The following is a 20,396-nucleotide window of genomic DNA, read 5'->3' as shown; positions in this document are numbered from 1 at the left end:
TGTTGTGATGTAACTTGTGCACGATAATCGTCGAAGAACAATCCCCATAACCTCACTTCCGCACACACCCTACTCGCCAGATTTAGCTCCTGTAGACCTTGCCCTCTTCCCAAAGATCCAGCCCAAAGATCACTATGTTGACACCATTATGGAGATCCAGCAGGAATGGCAGAAGGTGCTTGACAAGCTTCAAAAAGAAGACTTCCAGGACGTATTTGAGAAGTGGTTAGAACGCTGGGAGCACTGTAATGCTATGTAAGGGGAATATTTTAAGGGGATAGTGTGCAAACTTAGATAAATAAAGTACTTTCTTGGAAACAGAGCTAGTCTCGAAACCTTTTGATACGACCTCTTAACTTCAAGTCCCGAGTCCTGAGTCTTAGAGATTAGTTTTTTTATTAGTTACATCACTAGTGTAATCTTGCTAGGGTGACTGTGTATTCTGAATGTTAACTACTCTGTTCTAGTGTATTATACACAACATTAAAGGTTTCAACATACCCTGTATATCATTAGAAATCAATTATGAACCTAAATGAGCCCAAACCAGCATCCGGTCCAGAGTGAATTTCAGAAGTGTCCCAGAGGTTTGTTTTTTAGTACTGTATTTAAAATGGGGTAATATTTTTTTGTAGCCTTTTACATAGAACTTTAAATGTTTCCTCCAAAGGGCAACATCACTTATGACTCAATTTTTTGCAGCATCTCATGCTTGACGTTTTTGGTTTCAGGTATTGTTTAATAACTTAGAACGCTGTGTGAACAACTTTGTAAATACATTTGAAAGCAAGTCATTATTAAAACAAATGGTTTTCTTTGTTCTTTTTTTTTTTTTATATATCTAAGGAACATTATTTAATTATATCAACTTTAGAAAAACCTGTCAAATATTTACTGACTGTTCTGATAACATTCTCTATTAGTTCCCAGACTGTTCCGAGAACTCTAATTCACAGTAGGCTCACAACAAACATCCTTTTATCACACGCAGGAACTGCTTGAATTTACAGTTACCAAATATGAGCAGATTATTAGAAATTAACAGATATTGTTTCATCATCACACAAAAACAAACACAATGCTCTTTTTCCTTTAACCCTTTAAGGACAAGGAAAAAAGGCTTGAGGAGGAGGTTTTTAGGTTTACACGGGCACGGCAAAGACCACATTCATTAACGTGCACGTATACTGTTCATTTATTCATTCTTAGTAAATGCCTGGTCAGAATCTTAGCAGTTTAAATTAGACTCCTGGTTTGTTCACTCTTTGGGAAATAGAGCTTTCAAGGGAAGGAAGGAAGGAAGGAAGGAAGGAAGGAAGGAAGGAAGGAAGGAAGGAAAGAAAGAAGGAAGTAGACCTTCCAAAGAAAGAAAGGAAAGAAGGAAGAAAGAAAGGAATAATACTTTCCAAGGAATGAAAGAAAGGATGGAATAGAGGAAGGATGAAATTAAGAAATTAGACATTCCGAAGGCAGGAAGGAAGGAAGGAAGGAAGAAGGAAGGAAGGAAGGAGACCTTCCAATAGAAGGAAGAAAGAAAGGAATAATACTTTATAAGAAATGGAAGAAAGGATGGAATAGAGAAAGGATGGAATGAAGAAATTAGACATTCCAAAGGCAGGAAGGAAGGAAGGAATGAAGGAAGGAAGGAAGGAAAAAAAGGAAGGAATGAAGGAAGGATGGAAGGAAGGAATGAATGAATGAATGAATGAATGAATCAGACCTTTTAAAATAAGATAGAAAGGAAGAAAGTAGACATTCCAAAATAAAAAAGAAAGGAAGAAAGTAGACTAGACCTTCCAAAAGATGAACAGAAGGAAGGAAGGAAGGAAGAAAAGAAGGGGAAAAAAAAGCCTTTCAGAACTATTAATTTTCAGCCATACCCACTTCTGGTTATACAGATACAGTATAGTAGCAATATAGTGGAACTATATAATATCTGGTGAAGGGAACAAGTTCTCTTTTCTCCAAGTCTTTTGTTCAGGACGTCCCCCTGTTTTGGTTGCTGGAATGCTAATTAAAAAAAAAAAAGTTAATCTAAGTCAATCTGCTCTAATGCCATGTTTTAGGCAGAAAACTAATTTTGTCCACCTGCCCATTGAGAATGGCTACGGGTTTACTGACCTCATTTCATGTATGTCATCTGCACAAGATGACACAGCAACCACAAAATTTATTCGGAGAGAATTAAATAGAGAAGTTAAGGGCCATTAACTGCATTTACTACATTAACACACAGGGATTACTTATAATTTGTTATTTATAAAATTATAAATTTCAGGTACTTGGAAGAGAAGATATGAAGACCAATATATGAGGCATGACAGTGGGAACAAAGGAAGCACGAGGCAGAAGTCGGTACTAAAATTAAATTATAGTTATTTGACTCTGAGTAAGATTTTTGTAACTACTTACTGTAAAAGACTCCAGTGAAGTAGGTTACTGTATTGTACACTGGAGAAACAGAAATGGCACAGTGGTTGTATTTTTCAGATGCAGAAGAGCTGACAAAATCTTTATCCTTTTTCCACCACTACAGACATACTCCTGCTAGCACCCCATGCAAACATAAGCTTTCTTGATCCGAGGAATTATACGTACAGGCCTCACATCTGTTTAGGAGCATATGGCCTCAGGCTGGCCAAAAAAAAAAAAAATGGAAAGAGGGAGGTGACACAGTTTGCTAAAACCCACAGGAAATCCAAGTGCAAGCTCCTTTTGCCCTACTGAGCCATGTCACACTCGGTTCAGAAAGGTGCAAGCAACAGGGATAAAGTACTCAGATGATAGAGAAGTGCATCTACCGCTCTAGCGATGTCTCCACGGGCCCGTACTAAAGTGGCTTCGCCATGAGCGAAATGAGGTTCGAAAGTCAACACCGGCAGACCTGAACCTCTCACATAGTCTGACTCGTACCGTTCCACCTAGAGACCTGAAAATCCAGGCCTTGTTGTTAACATAAAGCACCCGTAATACTGCTTTAAATGGTTTAGTCGCAGCAAAATGGGGTCACAAACTCAAACGCTTCACTTTTCTTTTGCTTTTTTCCTGAAAACTGTTTCACACGTTATTAATGTTGAATAAAGGCTATTCCAAAGAACGATTTAAGTTTTATTTTATTCAGGAAAGCACATTGGATTCATTTCTCTTGTCGTTTATCTGCATTTTGAATAACAATTTTGTGACCCCAGTATTGCAGGGCATTTTGGTCAAAAATGAATTAACCACATTGACATCCTCAGCCCTCCTTTCTTGTGCTGTTATTATTAGGGGGCCAAGCAGCAACGGTGTGTAGGCACTAGGAGTGTAACGGTACACAAAGTTCACAGTTTGGTACGTACCTCGGTTTTTAAGTCACGGTTCGCTTAAATTTTCGGTACGGTTAGTGGGAATTAATGCACTATAATTTTTTTATTATATTGATTAAATTGAGCCATAAATGAAATTGATTAAATAAAATTAAGTTACCGGAAAAATATAATAGTTTACATTTGTTAAACCCATTTAGGTAATACAGATGTGTATGTAAGTGTGTGAGTTTTATCTATCTATCTATCTATCTATCTATCTATCTATCTATCTATCTATCTATCTATCTATCTATCTATCTATCTATCTATCTATCTATCTATCTATCTATCTCTATCTATCTATCTATCTATCTATCATAAGCTATACATTTCTTAGATCTTAGTTCTCAGTTCTCGCAACTTATAAAAAAAAAAAAAAAAAAAGGATGATTATAATTTATCTTTTTATGCTCTTAATCAATCTTTTCCTGTCAGTTTTCTTTTTTTATAACACATTTATTATTTATTTCATAAAATGAAAAGATACAAGCCCTATAAAACCAAACAGCTTGAGCTTACCAAATAAAATTTGTGTTTGGTCACCGTTCCAAAAAAATGGACTTTATAATTGGCTCAGGATTTTTGACAGGATTCCAATTTGATCTGCGTCGTTTGGACACTAATCGCATTTGCTCGCATATACAAACAGCTTGTTACAATAAATGACAAAGACTTTTTTTTTCTCAGTGCATCGATTAAAATTCCCTTTGAGGCAAACACATCAATCTAAGAAAAAAAATGATGTGAAGTGATAAAAAGAGGTGATTGTAAAAGCTAAATATTTCACAATAATTACAATTTATTAAATATATATGAATTTCAACCTAAAACATTTCCCATGCTGTGTGATACATTATTGTTTTTCAATTTCAGTCATGATGCTGACACTTATTGAATTGTAGGTTACGATACAAGAAAGTACAGTAATCCCCCATTTGTTTACGTTTCAAAACCGCCCGCGATAAAAGAAAAAACGCGATAAACGGACGCCACCCCAAAAAAAGCATTTTTATGTATACAGTACTGTACTGTATCAACATTTTACTTCATTATATAATGAATAATTATATTTTTAATAATACATCTCATTATTTCAACATAAAACTCCATAAAAACAATTCCATACAAGTTTTTTGGTCTATCGTGGTATCTGCGAGAGATCTGGAAAATCAGCAAATCAAATTAGTTATGTGGCAAATGCAATTCCACGATAAACCACGGGAGATTCGAACCGAGGTAGAGGGATTACTGTATAGTGCTAAACAAACAAAGCAAAATGAATTGTGCTTTGGCACTTGTGATGTGAACACTGTGGGTTAACAAAAAGGACAGCACTTGTACAGCTTGCTCTTCACCTGCAATTCAACCACTATTTACTTCTGTGAAGTATCCGTCTTGACTAGGTCAGGGTAACAGCTGGAGGACACGTCCTACAAGCAAGACCTCTGCTGCCACAACTCCACAAAATTTGATTTGGTATTCGTGTTTTAGCACCAGGTCACAAGGAGTCTTTTCATGTTGCACATTTGTTGGCTAGTCAGCATTGTTAGATGGCCATCCTAAACTGACACTCAAAGAAAATCTTTGGTTTCAAGACCATGACAATTGCAGAGTTTGAACTCTTTCTCACATTATGACATAAGACCCACTATAAGCCACAACCAAAGATTGCCATAGACGTTTCACATTAGTTATGTTCAGTCCCATACAATGTATACTGGGTATAAGGGAACACATAACCCAAATTTGAACTCATCCTTAGTTCCCACTCACACAGCCTTACCTGGAGACCTAAAAGTCCAAGCCTCATCATCATCAAAGTGGGTATCCCCAGCAGTGAAACGTTCTCCTGGGAAGAAGGCGTGAGCTACAGTCCCACCAGGGCCGTCAAATGGGTATCCGTCATTGTGGTCTGCTTTGGTGAAGTCGATCTGGATGTCCGCCTTGTTGCCCGCCACCTCGTGGAAGTTAAGCGGCGTGATGTCACTCCACACCTTCAGAGCGTAGTACATCAGGGCTCGTACGGTTTCCCTCCCTAGTACAGCTGACTCCTTGGGAAACGTCCGCACCCTTGGGGGCAGAAAGAAGTCCGTGAGGCTACTAGTATAAATCAAGAACTGAATGGTACAATAGTGCAGAGATTTTAGCACTGGTGCTACAAAGCTTTTGAGTTTGGGATGCCAGATTTGCCAGCTTGCATGCATTGTACACAGGGAGTCAGCATTTAAACATTTGAATAATCATTAGGAAATATTCGCAATAAAATGGTAGATTAGCCAATTAACAAATTTAACCGGGAATGTTATATCTGCTTAGCTTGCATATGAAATAAAATCTATCACTGTATAGTCCACTAAAATATACATAGCAAATATTAGATAAACTGCTATTACATCCATGAAGCATTCCCACTTTGTTACCAATGTCCCCAGGATACACCATAAACTTCTACAGAATAAAGTTGGCTACTAAAGGTGAATTTATAAGGCAATTTCCATTTCATGAGCAAACAACAGTACCAAAAAAAACACAAAATTGGCATTTAAAAAGAATTATTGTTAACAATACTGCGAAACGCACAAAAGCACGGCAAGACTGTCTTCTAAAGCTGCCTCAACGGAGCCAGCCCAAATGTGGATTAGGTCATAATAGGATTTGTTCTTGCTCTCTTCCTTTTCTGCACGAAACGGATTCAGGGTAGTTTAAACACAAAACAGCCACCCTTTTATAGGCCAAGTGCCACTTAGAAACATCGTAATCTCTTTTACCAAGGGCAATTTGAGCCGTGCGACCTGACAGAAAAAGAAAAGAATCAATGGAAAATTCATTTTCAGGTGGCCCGCTCAACAAGTGCCAAGGAGAAACCGTACCCTTGAAACAAAAAATAAAAACATATGTGTTAGCATGTCCAAGTTTAAGAATTTCACTGTGTTTGTGGACTTTTGTGAATCAGAAGATATGAAGTGTTTGAAGGCTGGTACCTTGCACCTTGCTAGAGGGCACTACATCCCTCGGCGGTGATTTAAAGAGCAGGTCAATTCACAATGGGTCCTGAAGATGCAGAGTTGACATTCAAAGCGGTCTGTAGTGCATTAGAAATGAGCTGAGTAAGCGTTCTATGTTTACAGTGTTAACATTGACGGATCAGCTAGAGATCTATTACCTAGATCACCTTGCCACTTTTCCGCATGACTTCACCTAGGAGTAGGATTGACATTCATTTAAATATTCCAGTTATATCATCTTACTGCAAGCTCCATGCTAGTATGCTCCATACAACTCTGAAAATACTTATCTTGAAAAGGGTCACGTAAAACAGTTTACTCGAATCCACCATCTTTTTTTTTTTTTGTAGAGACATTTTTATAGCATACGTTTTGCGTTATATCTTTCCACCACAAAGACCTCAGTAATACTGTATGCAAGTAAAGTTCTTTTAATGATCAAAAAATTAACAAGAGCTTTCAACCATATGCTATTTCTTGTGCCAAGCTGTATTTTGTAGCCCTTTATTGAAGGGGTTCATGAGTTCATATGGGATGTGGAAAATCTCAGTGCAATTATACAGTCCTACCAGTAATCATATAGCAGTTTTATATGTATAGAAAAAACTATAGGAAAAATTGTTAGCCTGCCTGAAAGAAAAATGAAGTATATTCCATATAACTACATATGGTGTTTTGACAGTAGCTGACAGTAGTTCAGCTCACTGTATATAATCATTATACAAAAAGAACAAAATATTTACTGAGTTAATGATTTATAGTTATTCTTCTAATTCAAAATCTAATTAAAGACTCTTTATGTACATTATAGACTGTAAAACCATTATAGACTGAATAATGTACATATACATATACAGTCTCCTGCTCATGGACACATGCTTAAGTTGTCAAAATTATTTCACATCGTAACTGTTTCCTCCAAGCACTGTTTTACTGAACGAGGTAAAGCAGCTTGACTCAAATGCATGTACTGATTCCTATAACCAATCAAATGCAATCGTTTATATCAAAATTCTTCTTAATTAATTGATTACTGAATAGAGGATCTTTAGAATCATTTAATCCTTTTTTTTGCGCCAAGGACCAGTTTAATGTCAGACAATATTTTCATGGCCTGGCCTTTAAGATGTGCCGGATAAATGCAACAAAATAAAATGATCCGACCAGCATAAGAACTGGTATTTTCTAATATAATAATAAATGTGAATCCACTGTGTTGTTTTTTGTTCATTTTGCTCGCTTGGGGGTTTCAATTAAGCTGTAATGTATTATGTGTTAGCGGCCGGAGCAGCCCCTTTAAGAAGGTAGGGGATGGAGGTAAGACGTGACCAAGGCATCATGACATGCATCAAGAGTGAGTCATAGACAGATGTGGCGGAGAGAATCCGGAAGTTTTTTTTTTAATTAAAAATTGTTCAGAATCAGATCATAAATAAAACGGAAATAATGTAAGTTATGTATTCTTTCTGTGCAGCCCGGTACCAATTGACCCACGGACCGGTGCCCAGGGGTTGGGGACCACTGTGTTAGGTGACATCAGTCAACAAAATATGAATTATCTGCAGCTTATGGACTGTCCAATCCAGTGTTTCAAGGAATTGTCATCACCAATATGTACAGTGATGTACATCACTGGAGTCCTTACTGGGCAATTTACTGCATTTCATTCTTCTCCAACACATCTCGACCTCACTGACTGAGCCGAGAGAGCTCCTTTTCAGTTCACTTACATCCTTACCCTTATGATGTCTTGTTTCCTGATACTTTATAACTTGCTGTCAAATGCTAAGGACTTCATTCAAAGGAACATGTGAATCTCTGTGGCTCACAGCCAGCTGTGAAACTCGGGGTCAAAGGGTTAGAGATTGTATTCTATACTCACTTTTCTCATCCATTTTCTCTCGTGCACTCGCTCTCCACAGGCATTTCATCCCATTGTTCGCACATTTATCACTCTTTTAGTGAAGCTGTGTGAAAAAGGTTTTTGTAGGCCAAACCGAATTGGAAATTCTCACCTGATTTACAAAACAGTGTACCTTATAAAAGCCAAAATAGCTGAAACTCTGGAACAGTGGAAAAGTGCTTCCTAAGCTCAGCATGGGTAAATCTTCCAATAACATAGCTGAGCCACTACACAGTGTGTATCTACGATAATCCTAACTCTTTTTTTTTTTAAAAGGGTGCCAGTTCTTGTTTTCTAATTGATTAGAAGTCTATTTATCTTAAATTTTTGGATTTGTTTTAAATTCATTCCTTGCAATTCAATGACTTTTGTAAAACGTTTGTAAAATTTTGACATGAAATAAATACCGTAATTTCTGGACAATAAAGCGCACCACCATATATGCCGCACCCACTGAATTTTACAAATATTTTTATTTTGAACATAAATAAGCCGCACCTGTCTATAAGCCTATATGTCTATAAGTGTCTACACTAATGTACTTTACACAGGCTTTAACGAAAGACACGTTACACACGGTGTAACGGGTGAAATATGTTGCGCCTTCTTTAGGTGCATAGCGGTATTTTGGGAATAGCATGCCACTGCATTTTCCGGTATTACTGCATGTGTGCAAGACGAGGAATATGTCCTTATTATTTTCTGATGCTGATTTCTAAGTTTCTTTGACTAACCCATAACGCTGTTGCCAAGAAAAATAAAAAAGCACGAGTTTTGGAAACCTGTCTGTGCTTATATGATTTCTGTTGCAACTGGAGTTAGTGAGCTCTCCCTTCACCCAGACTCAACGCGTTACAACGGCTTGTATCTAAACAGTAGCCGACCAAGAAAGTCATTGTTCACTGTCTTCCTCCTTCCTTTCACAACTATTTCTCTCAGGAGTTTATCTTTTGGCATCGTCGTGTGTTTAAAAATAAAAGTTTTTTCTCCCGATGCCGTGCAGCTCAGAACACAGGTGAGGTGCGTTTTTAATTTCCGTTCGGAAATTTCATTGGTCTAATGTTATGTCGCTCAGTTTTTTTGGCTTGAAGTTTGTGAAACCGGGAAAAACCCAGGCAAAATTCATAAATTAGCCGCTTCGTTGTTTAAGCCGCGGGGTTCAAAACGTAGGAAAAAAGTAGCGGCTTATAGTCCGAAAAATACGGTAAAAGTATTTGATGCATATCTGAATTTAATAACTTCAAATCAAGGAAATGGCATGTTACTGCAATAGTTTATACAAATGTCTATATAATTAGCTCGGTTATTTATGTAGTCCTTGTTCTAAGTACATCTCCATTCTTCTACCGGAAGAATCCATTAGATTTAAAACATGGCTCATTCATCACAAAGGTGTTTTGAACAGACTGTTTTCTTTTGGTACATTCCATGCATACCAGATTTCTTGTGTAAACATTTGCGTGAACGATTTATGAATAAATTCGATAGTATCCAGCTTGATAAATGAAAGCCACTCATTTTAAAATGCCAGCTTTATAATTTCCAGTCACGGCCCTGTCCTTTGACACTATGTGACATTGTGCAGATTAACCAGACAGAAGAGCATGTGGATAGGGAATGTACTGCATGCTGTTCTAATCATCCAGAACAGGCTAACCCATCCACAAACAAGCGAAAGACGAAAAAAAAAAAAAAAAAAATAAAACCAAAACAAAACAAAAGACCCCAAAACAGAAGTATTATTCTATTTATCGTTCCTGTAGCAGCTCATATCGATTATCTTGCTTTGATCACTTCAACAAAAAGCGTCAAAGCTCTTAAAAACCTGATGGGAAAATCCGGATAGACGACATGCATAACAATCAGCGGCTTGGAGAAAGCCATCATCTGTCAGCCTCAGCCAAACACACCGCCCACATAGGTGTCCCGAAAGTAAATTGTTTGGAATTGTATTGTGCAGAAACCTTCCTGGAGCTCAGAATTGTTAAAATCATGACAGATTTTATAGTTTAGTGTAAAAGCGTGTGTCACTTCTTAAAGTTCATGGGTAAAAGTTGGGATCGCTTTTAAAAAAGAATTTCCAAAATGTTAAAAATGAAATGTGGGGTTGTATTGTAAGAAGACAACAAACTAATCTTAAAGCAATTGAAAAATCAGGAAAAAGAACAATACTACGGAGGAACTGGAAGGAAGAGATTTCAAGAGGAAAAGGTTTGCTCAGCAAATCTGGCAAAGTTAAACTGGATACATTAGTATGAACAACCAGGGTGAATATTATGATTTTGAGAAGAGCCAAAAAAATGCTAAAAGCATACCAAACAGGTTGCATGCTATTCTAAATGCATGAGCATATCTTCGGATAGTGCCAACATTTTGTCTTGAATGTGGCTGTAAATAATCAGATACTGCGAGTGGGTCTATATTAAGGATGTGCATCTCCATAACTAAAATACTTTCTTCCCATATCCCAGCTTGCTTGGAAGCTGGGGTCAGAGCGCAGGGTCAGCTACGATACGGCGCCCATGGAGCACAGAGGGTTAAGGGCCTTGATCAAGGGCCCAAGAGTGGCAGCTTGGCAATACCAGGGCTTGAACCCCCAACCTTTCAATGAGTAACCCAACACCTTAACCACTGAGCTACCAGTCTCCTAGATAGTTCACTGGATTTAGGAACAGTACAACAACGGTCACTGGTGTCAAAGTCCATGCTTTTCCACACAACCTTGGCAAACCATGTCTTTATGGATCTCTTAGTTCCAGTGAAGAGAAATTGTAACTATAGAAATACAATTGTGTGCATCCAGATTTGGAGACATATGGACGTGATGATGAAGTCATCACAAACTTTTGGTCATACAGCGTGAATACAATCGCTTGTCATTTCTAAAATGAAAAAAAAAAAAGTTAATGGCCCTCTGGCAAAAAATGTTTTACTCTGCTACAAATCATTACACTTTGCTTTCTTTTTGAAGCTTTGTGACTGGAACTGGTACATAACGCAGAATCAAATGATGCGCTTAAGACAAAGGCTGTGGAGATAACAAAATGGATGTATTTATTATTTACAGAGATTGAGAATGAGCCTATGGACAGATTTCTGGCTTTTTCTTTGCTTAATGATCTCTCTCATGTCATTACATTTTGAGCCTCTTATCCTAAATGGTGTATAGGTATTCATTCCAACTTTCCTTTCTGCACTATTTACTCAGGTCACCGCTTGAAACAAAAAGCAGCCATAATCTTTTTCCGTTTTTAGGAGGCTGTTCAATTTCATTGTCATGTTATTGATATTGTGCATTAAGGGTGGAACGTAATAATACTACTGTATCTGTGTACTGTATCTAAAAAAAACTTTTAAAGAATAAATATCCTAGCACAGTATGAATGCATAACTGGGCTCAGCTTGTCCATGAATATGTATAAAATTATTTCAAATATTCTATTCTCTTAATTGCCTAGCGCTCCTTTGTAGATTGGAGTTTCTATCCAATCAGATTTCAGCCGTCACATCATGTGTCAAAGGTAACTGCTGTGAGCCTTCACAGTCAGCACGGCAGATGCCTCTGGCATAAAATCCATGTTACTTGAAGGATGCTGCTTTAACCAATCAGATTTCATGTTGGTCCATTTAACCGCATGGAACTGTGCTTCACACGGACCATTATTACTGGCGCACCACCCGCTAAACTCTGAAGCCAAATGACTTGTTAATTTTAAGAGCCCTGTCTCATTTTCTCTCTCTCATTTAATATTGCGCTTTAATAAAGAAAAAGTACTTCATATGCGATTACTCGATTAATAATCGTTAAAATACGCGATTACTAAAATAAAGGACTGCAGCAGCCATAATTCGGATATATTGTACATCAAATTTTATTTTTTTCATTCCAAGACACTAACAAGGACATTTTTAAGATGGACTTTTTAAAAAAAAATGAAGGAAATATCAGCCATTTATGAGCTATTTATACTTCTGTGTTCCTATAGAATTTGCATAAAAACACAGAAAATGCCTTTCGAATGCCAAGGAAAACCATAATACTTGGAAAAATTCACAACAAAAAATCACCCGTGGTTTTTGAGACTTGTCAGAGACTTGTTGAATTGTGTTCATTGGGTTTCTTGCTTTAGTAATGGCATTCGTTCTGGCTGCATGAGGTTTACATGATCACCTGTCTTTGATACAGGGCTCTGTTATATGGTGTTTCTCTTTCTGTCTCGCAAACATCCCGAACCATCTAAAGACGTACCAGTGCCAATTGGATCCCACTACGTGTGGAGTTTTGACATTGGACCTCCTGGAGTGTTTAAAGGCTCTGGCATGGAGAAGCTGATGCTGGATCTGTGATGATCACAAATGTTGAGCTCAGTAGCTCCTAGTTTTATAACCATAAATACTGTATAAGACTGTAGAAAGAACATTACTTGTAATCTTATACTCCAGTACTCATGTTAGTTCTCACTCTCCAGTGTTCTGTATTGTTGAAAGATTTATGATCAAACTCTTGATGTCACCCAAATGAGGATGGGTTCCTCTTTTGAGTCTGGTTTCTCTCAAGGTTTCTTCCTCATTACATCTAAGGGAGTTTTTCCTTGCCACAGTCGCCACGGCTGCTCATCAGGGATAAATGCACAACATTCACCTTGACTGTTGATTTCTGTAAAGCTGCTTTGAGACAATGTCTGTTGTGAAAAGCGCTATAGAAATAAACTTGACTTGACTTGTATAACATTGAGTCATAATTCGGACTCCACTGAAGGCCTGCCACTGTTTTAACTCTACTCATGTAGTTATTATTAGTGTCTGCACAACTTGCTTCATGTATTAGTACAAGTTCTAAAAAAATATATTAATATCAGTAGCCTATTATAAGCCACCTTGGCCTGACCAGGCAGTTACTAAGAATAAATGAATGATTAATAAACACTAGCTGTATTACAATTATGTTTAAGGTTGTTAAAGACATTCTTAAGGTCATGTTTTTGCCTTTTTAAATTTTACATTTCTTGAGTCTTTAAGACACGAGAAACAAGACATGCGAGACTAAACACTTGCAACAAAACATAAAACAACCATGAAGAAGGACTGAATCACGGAACTGAAACATGGGCAAAACAAACAGTACGGAAAGACAAATAAGAGACAAAAGGTGCCTTGAGCGAGGCGTTTAATTACAAGTGCTAATTGCTGTTAACATGAATCAGGTGCACAATCAAACACGTGATGCGGTACATAGAGGTGCAGTGGTCAAGTAACAATCAATCAATAAATCAACGAAAACAAATCGACCAATAAACAGCACAGCCATGAAAAAAATAGCTTCATATTCATATCTCTATTTGTATCTGTTTATTCAAAAAATATTGTATTTGTCACAGTAATTGACGGCTTTTTTACACCATCAGCTCTCTTCCCAGTGCATTAAAACGCTTCTACTTCTTGGTACTTGCCACAATGCTAATTAAAACAACAACAAAAACAACAACAACAACAACAACAACAACACAAAAACAAGCGAACAAAAAGAACTCGGCCACATTTGCCTACAAATCTAATTAGCATGTCATTTTGATACGTATTGTAGAAAGAAAAGAAACACAACTTTCTTTAGCGATTTTTCACTTTGACATTCTAAATATGGTGTCTTTTAGTTAGCTTTTAGTGTATAAAAAAGACCCACTAGTACATCCTACAATTTTTGCTAGCTAAAATCCAGCTAGCTGTTGCCATGACACTAACATGCACAATTAAGCTAAACAATTAACATAAAATATCCCACTTTTTATATATATATATATATATATATATATATATATATATATATATATATAGTGAGTGACAAGAAGATTAGAAATAAGTTCTGGGTCCTGTGTGTTGCAATGTGTAATCCATGATCATTACTTCCTCGGAAGCTGCTTGAGATCCACCCCGAGACTGCGTATAGTCAAAGTGTCACCGTGTGTTTGTGAGTGTATTCAATTTTAAGGAACTGAAGGGTTAAAGTTTGAGCAGGATCTTATAGATAGAAAAATGATAGAGCTTAATGAAGGATAGCAAACAGTGAGATGCATATCGTAACTCCTTTTTATTCCAATCCTCAGTAATCAACAAGGGAAATCAAGAACACAATGGGACTGCGGGGAGAAAAAAAAAACCCACTTGCTTCTATGCAATCACTCCTAATCTATTTGGGTAATTATACTGAGTGTTAACAAGTGGGAGGCTGGTCTCCCGTGTGGTAGGGCACTAATGTGGAGCGATGAGCCTATCCTGAAGCTCTGTATCTGACTGGCACTGCCCGATGTACTGTGTGCCCATGAATCTCGTACACACTCACACGGCTCGGAGTCTTGGATGTGGCTTTTCACTGGACAATCAATCAGCGCTCTCTCAATACCCACTGAGTGCCTGAGCACTATTTGAGTGTGCGCACCCACACCCACCCACACACACACCTTCTACAGAGCCATTTCTCTGAACCAATTCGCTTTCTGACACTCCGCAGAGCACATTTTTCTCTCATATGTTTGCACACCCTGCATATTTACACACTTTACAGGGTGATATACCAGATGCTATACATCATTTTTGTCAGCCTGTGAAGTACAGGCTTCAATACAAGCTTCTGCACATGCTTTCTTTTTTTTGTATGCAATATCACCCTTCATCCAGACTGCATGCATTACAGCCGAACTACAGACACTCTATAGGCTCAAAAACTATTGGCACCTTCGGATCCTGAGTTTGTGTATATTTTGACACAAAACTCTATTAAAGAGGTTTTTAAAAAATCATGAGATTGACACCATAAATGTGCTTATTTACCCCAAACCTGTTTCCCTTTGCTGGGAGGTTAACTATTGACAGACGTTTACACAGATCTTTAGGATGATTAGAAAAGAAAGATCAACAGAAATGAGAGCAGGAACCAAGAATGGAATCTAGTAATATTAAATATTAAAGCATTTCATTTAGATATCTTGCAGAGCTTTAAATAGTTTCGTTTGAATGGGTGGTCCAGGATCAATCTATGCCACGATCAGTACTACTGCACTACAAAAAAAAGAAAATGTATTGTTGAAAATGATTTTTTTGTGTTAAAATAGTGTACAGTGGCAGCATTTACACATACAATTGTTAGGATTATTATATAATGTTTAATATAGTAATTTTGGTTCATTTTCATGAAGGAGGTCAATTATGCTGTAACTGTCAGCATGTATTTTCGTAACAGCGTACAATTCTGTCTGACTAATCCAATTCACTATCCTGACTCACTGTTCCGTCTCTCTATTCCACTTAACTGTTCCCCCCCACTATTGTAACCCACTAATCTGACTTACAATTCCCATTTACTATTCTGTCTCACTATTCTGCCTCACTATTCCGTCTCACTATTCCGCCTCACTATTCCGCCTCACTATTCTGCCTTACTATTCCGACTAACTATTCCGTCTCACTATTCCGTCTCACTATTCCGCCTCACTATTCCAACTCACTATTCTGCCTCACAATTCCGACTCACTATTCCGCTTCACTATTCTGCCTCACAATTCCGACTCACTATTCTGCCTCACTATTCTGCCTCACTATTCTGCCTTACTATTCCGCCTCACTATTCCGCCTCACTATTCCGACTCACTATTCCGCCTCACTATTCCGCCTCACTATTCCGCCTCACTATTCCGCCTCACTATTCTGCCTCACAATTCCGACTCACTATTCTGTCTCACTCTACCGACTTACTATTCCGTCTTACTCACTTTTCTGTCTCACTAATCTGATTCACAATTCTGCCTCACTATTCCAGCTCACTCCTCTGACTCATTATTCAGACTCATTAATCCGAGTCATAATCCCGATTCACTATTTGGCCTCACTATTCCAGCTCACTCCTCTAACTTATTATTCTGACTCACTATTTTACTTCACTAATCTGCCTCAATATTCTGACTCACTATTTCGAATCCCTAATTTGCCTCACTGTTTAGACTAACCAATCTGTCTTACTTTTCTGACTCTATTCTGATTCTGATTCTATTCTGATGCACAATTCTGCCTCACTATTCCAACTAACTATTCCGAATCACCATTCCGTCCCACTATTTACGTTCTAACTAAATATGACTTACATTCTAACTCAATAATCCGATTCTTATTCTGCCTCACTCTTTAGTTCAGTTTATTTTTGATTTTATACAGAACTTTTAACATTGTTCCAAAGCAGCTTTATACAAATAGAGGTTATAAATATGAAGTTTAATGCCTATAAGTTTATCCCTAATGAGTGAGCCAGTGGCGAGAGTAGAAAGAAAAAACTCCCTGAGATGGAAGAAACTTTGAGACGAACAAGAGTTAAAAGGAACTCGTCCTCATCTGGGTGACACTGAATGTTCATTTCAGTTTTATCATTTCCGAGGTGTGCTGTTCAGTGATCAGTCCTTAAATGCAGAACTGTTTATGTATATTACAGTCCTAAATGATTTACAGTCTAAATCCATCCGTATAGTTCTCAAGTTACTCAGTCATGTCTTGCATCTTTAGGCCATTCATGTAGCTCTTCCGACTCTTTCCAGGGGATTTTAAAAGCTTCTACAGTTTGACGTTTTTGGCTCCGGAAATAAACCCCAAAGCCAAGATAACTACAGAAATGAATTTAGCTATCTAGCTACTAGCTATAATACAGACGCCCAGACAGTGAGCCAGAAGTAACTTTAGCAGGAAGTATAACACTTCAACAAAAGAATGTTAACTACAGCCAACTCCTGCCTATATTTCCACCCTGTAATATTGATCTATTGATCCACTGCTCCTCCTGGGTCCGGTATAATATATATCTCTTTCGAAGCAATCTGTAGAACAACAATTCACAGTGCTTGGCAGCTTCCAGTCCCTCTCTCTCTCTCTCTCTCTCTCTCTCTCTCTTTTTTCCTCCTCTCTGACTCTCTTATTCTCCCTCTTCATGCCTGCTCCATTACTCTAAGATCAAATAAGGCTTTTATCATCGCTCCTAAAACAGACCATTACTTGAGTTATTACCGTGCCTGGCCTTTCACCTGGCTCATGTGTACTCCTCTGCTACTTCCTGCAGCCATCACACACACACACACACACACACACACACACACACACACACACACACACACACAAAACAGGTGCACCAGGGGATAAGGCTCAGCTGCATTCGGTCTACTGATTTACAATTTATAAGCTTTTGCTACACTATATATGTGCACATATCTGACTTTTAACCTAAATTTAAGAAAAAAATTAATTTGAACTAAATTAAATATGAACCCAACCATGACGGACACTTTTAAACATTTATATGAGACATTCAAATATTTATATAAAACATTTATTAAACTGAACACATAAAATTTGTCATAAATCGTTAGCAGGAACATTTACACCATGTGGATTTATGAAAGTGAGCTTTGATTAAAGCGCTTTTAATTCGTTGATTTATAGATTATGGTGTCAGGTTTAAACAGTTTCCAATCCAAATTTCTATTAGATTTTGGTGAACCTCAGTTGCTTCATATCCATGACCTTAAAGATAATTTAAACAAACCTTAAATGACCTTTAAAGTCATTTAAAGAAATACAGGACAAACTAATAGGAATATCTATAAATGAGAATATCTACTCAAGTATTACTTGAGTATAAAAGTATTAGTCGCTGTATAAAAGGAAGATGAGCGAGTGCCATTCCCAAGAAAAAGGATACTGGTGGAATGGAGATCCCAAAAGCATCCTCAACACCATCCAGAGCTTCAGTGTGGGTGTGGGATCTGATATCATTTTTAAAACTACAAAAAAAAAAAAAAAGGATTTAATAAGAGGATCAATTTGAAATTTTGAAATTTCTAATTACATAGTTTGAAAAGATGAAGGCTTTCCATCCTAATTGACTGTTAGAATAAAAATATATTGATAGCCAGATTAATTTAAATATGGCCACTTATGCCATCTTAAATTTTTTACATACGAAAGTTTTATTTCATGCAGACCACGAACGTGCCCATGGAACGGCATACGATCCTCCTTTCAATAGGAATGTAACATGTAATTGGTCTAGGGGTGAACCTGAATAGTTCGAAACATCGATAGGATTTGGCCGTTCTGCGGTTACTTATTTGTTATTTATTAGGTTACGTTTTCTTCAGTATCTTTGTTTGATGTTCTGTACGTCGTGGCTTTAAAACCTTATGAAAACGTGCCTCTAATTTGGTCTATTTGTTTTTATTTACTATTACGATTTAATTTTCACGGTTCATTGTTAATTTTATTATGGTGCAGGAGATAAATGTGGGAGAGTGGAAATGGTTTGGTGGATTATTGGCTGTTAGTCTTGGGGTAAACATGTACTGTAAGTGTCAAATTTTACTTTTTCAGTTGTTGTTTCTGGAAGAAAAACATGGAAAACAAATCTCGCCATTTCTATTATATGTATAAGCACTGAGCCTTTCTGATAACTGATTGTCTTGCTATATAACTTGCATTATCTTAAAATGGATTACAGTTTGGTTGCCTATTATGAGTCATGAGCTTTACTAGAATCACAACTTTGATTTACATTTACATTTGCGGCATTTAGCAGATGCCCTTATCCAGAGCGACGTACAAAAGTGCTTTGAGTCTCTAGCAATGAATAAATCTACGCAAGATTATAAACTTAATATAAATATAACTCTTGAATTCTCCAAAGCAATCTTGACAAGTGCTAATTTAAGTATTTCAGGAAGAGGAAGGTCTTCAATCGTCGCTTAAAGATAGTCAGGGACTCCGCTATACGGACATCTAAGTGAAGTTCATTCCAGCACCTAGGTGCCAGAACAGAGAAGAGCCTTGAAGTATATGTTCAGGTATATGTTATGCATATCATTTGCATGTGGATCTTCAGTTTGCATTGACATCCTGTATGTTACAGTTCACCTGCTGGACAAGGAACTACCATGGAAAAACTTTGCCAGCCACCATTCTGTAGGTTGCATGAGATGGGGCTTTATGTACACAAGCATGGCTGGGATGATTCTGTAGTTCTTGTAACAGTTAGATTCTAATTCACCCCAAAGCGTTTTTTTTTTGGGGCGTTTAATTACAACATGAATAAGAATGCCGTGTTGGAAATAAAATGGCCTTCCAATAAGCACACCCACTGGTCCTGATAATTCCCTAACAAAGCTTTTCGGTCTTCACACATTTGTCCTTACAGACAAGCACAGAGACCAAATTAACACCAAACCAGTGAGCTGTGAAATAAAGAAAAACAGAAGGAAAAAAAAAAAGTCCAGCAACTGAATTGACTCGTATGTTTGAGGAATCATACTGTGGCCCGAATCTGTTTCACAATAAGGAGGGATGAAGAATTTTGGTTGAGGCAAGACCAGAGCTGTAAGATCGGTACCGATGAATGTGTGAGATCTCAGCGGGATCTGATAATAAGAGAGAAGGAAGGATAAAAGAAAAAAAAACACAAAAAAAAAACCCCTCACAAGCCTGCCCAAAACCTCTACCATCAATAAAAGTGGTACAGCATTCACCGTGCCTATGGGAGACATGCGGAAACGTGCACACACACATTTTCTCTCGCTACAGGAGCACAAACTCTCTAAATCAGTCTCCATCAGCACCCATCTGTGTTGATGAATTTGCTAAATCCATATGTTGCTCAGTGCTTTTTAATAAACTTCCCTTTCACGAGAGCAGCGAGACAGACGACTCTTGTTTTGTCACACATATCCGAAGCTCTGTCTCTGTCCCTATGCAAACTGCAAGGCTATAATGGACAGTCCATGGTAAGTGTTCCACCAACACCCTGGCATGACAGTGTATAGCTTCAGCTACTATACCTCCAGGACAGGTGTCTCTTGGCCCACTTTTTCTGAGGTGAAAGGGCTCGCCTTCTCCTGCTAGACGTTGTCTCCGTCTCCGACATGTCTGGCAGTGAGCAGCGTGGCGTCTTCATTAACCCCAAGGTGGCCTGGTCTGAAAAAAAAGAAAAACATACACAATTGTTTGCATGTATAATACACTTCAATATATAATACAGGACTATTGATCATTTGTTGTAAAAGATTCTTTGTCAACTTTTTTTTTAACAGATAATCAGATTTTTCTAGAAATCTTAGAAAAAAG

At 37.6% G+C, this 20,396-nt stretch overlaps 1 protein-coding gene across 3 annotated transcripts in view; it reads right to left on the bottom strand.

Annotated features, from left to right (window-relative positions):
* mmp17a (matrix metallopeptidase 17a) overlaps nucleotides 1-20,396 on the bottom strand; it is an 88,899-nt gene that overhangs the window by 18,506 nt on the left and 49,997 nt on the right. For all 3 annotated transcript variants that reach the window (XM_046868705.1, XM_046868706.1, XM_046868707.1), the window contains 2 exons: nucleotides 20,111-20,246; nucleotides 5,131-5,417 (listed from right to left, as the gene is read on the bottom strand). In XM_046868705.1, coding sequence (XP_046724661.1) covers nucleotides 5,131-5,417; nucleotides 20,111-20,246 — 423 coding nt within the window. The remainder of the gene's footprint in view (nucleotides 1-5,130; nucleotides 5,418-20,110; nucleotides 20,247-20,396) is intronic.

This window comes from Silurus meridionalis, chromosome 15, assembly GCF_014805685.1.
Source record: "Silurus meridionalis isolate SWU-2019-XX chromosome 15, ASM1480568v1, whole genome shotgun sequence".
In the NCBI taxonomy this organism is placed as follows: Eukaryota; Metazoa; Chordata; class Actinopteri; order Siluriformes; family Siluridae; genus Silurus; species Silurus meridionalis.
The sequence above is the reverse complement of the archived record's forward strand: the minus strand, read 5'-3'. Positions and strand labels throughout refer to the sequence as shown.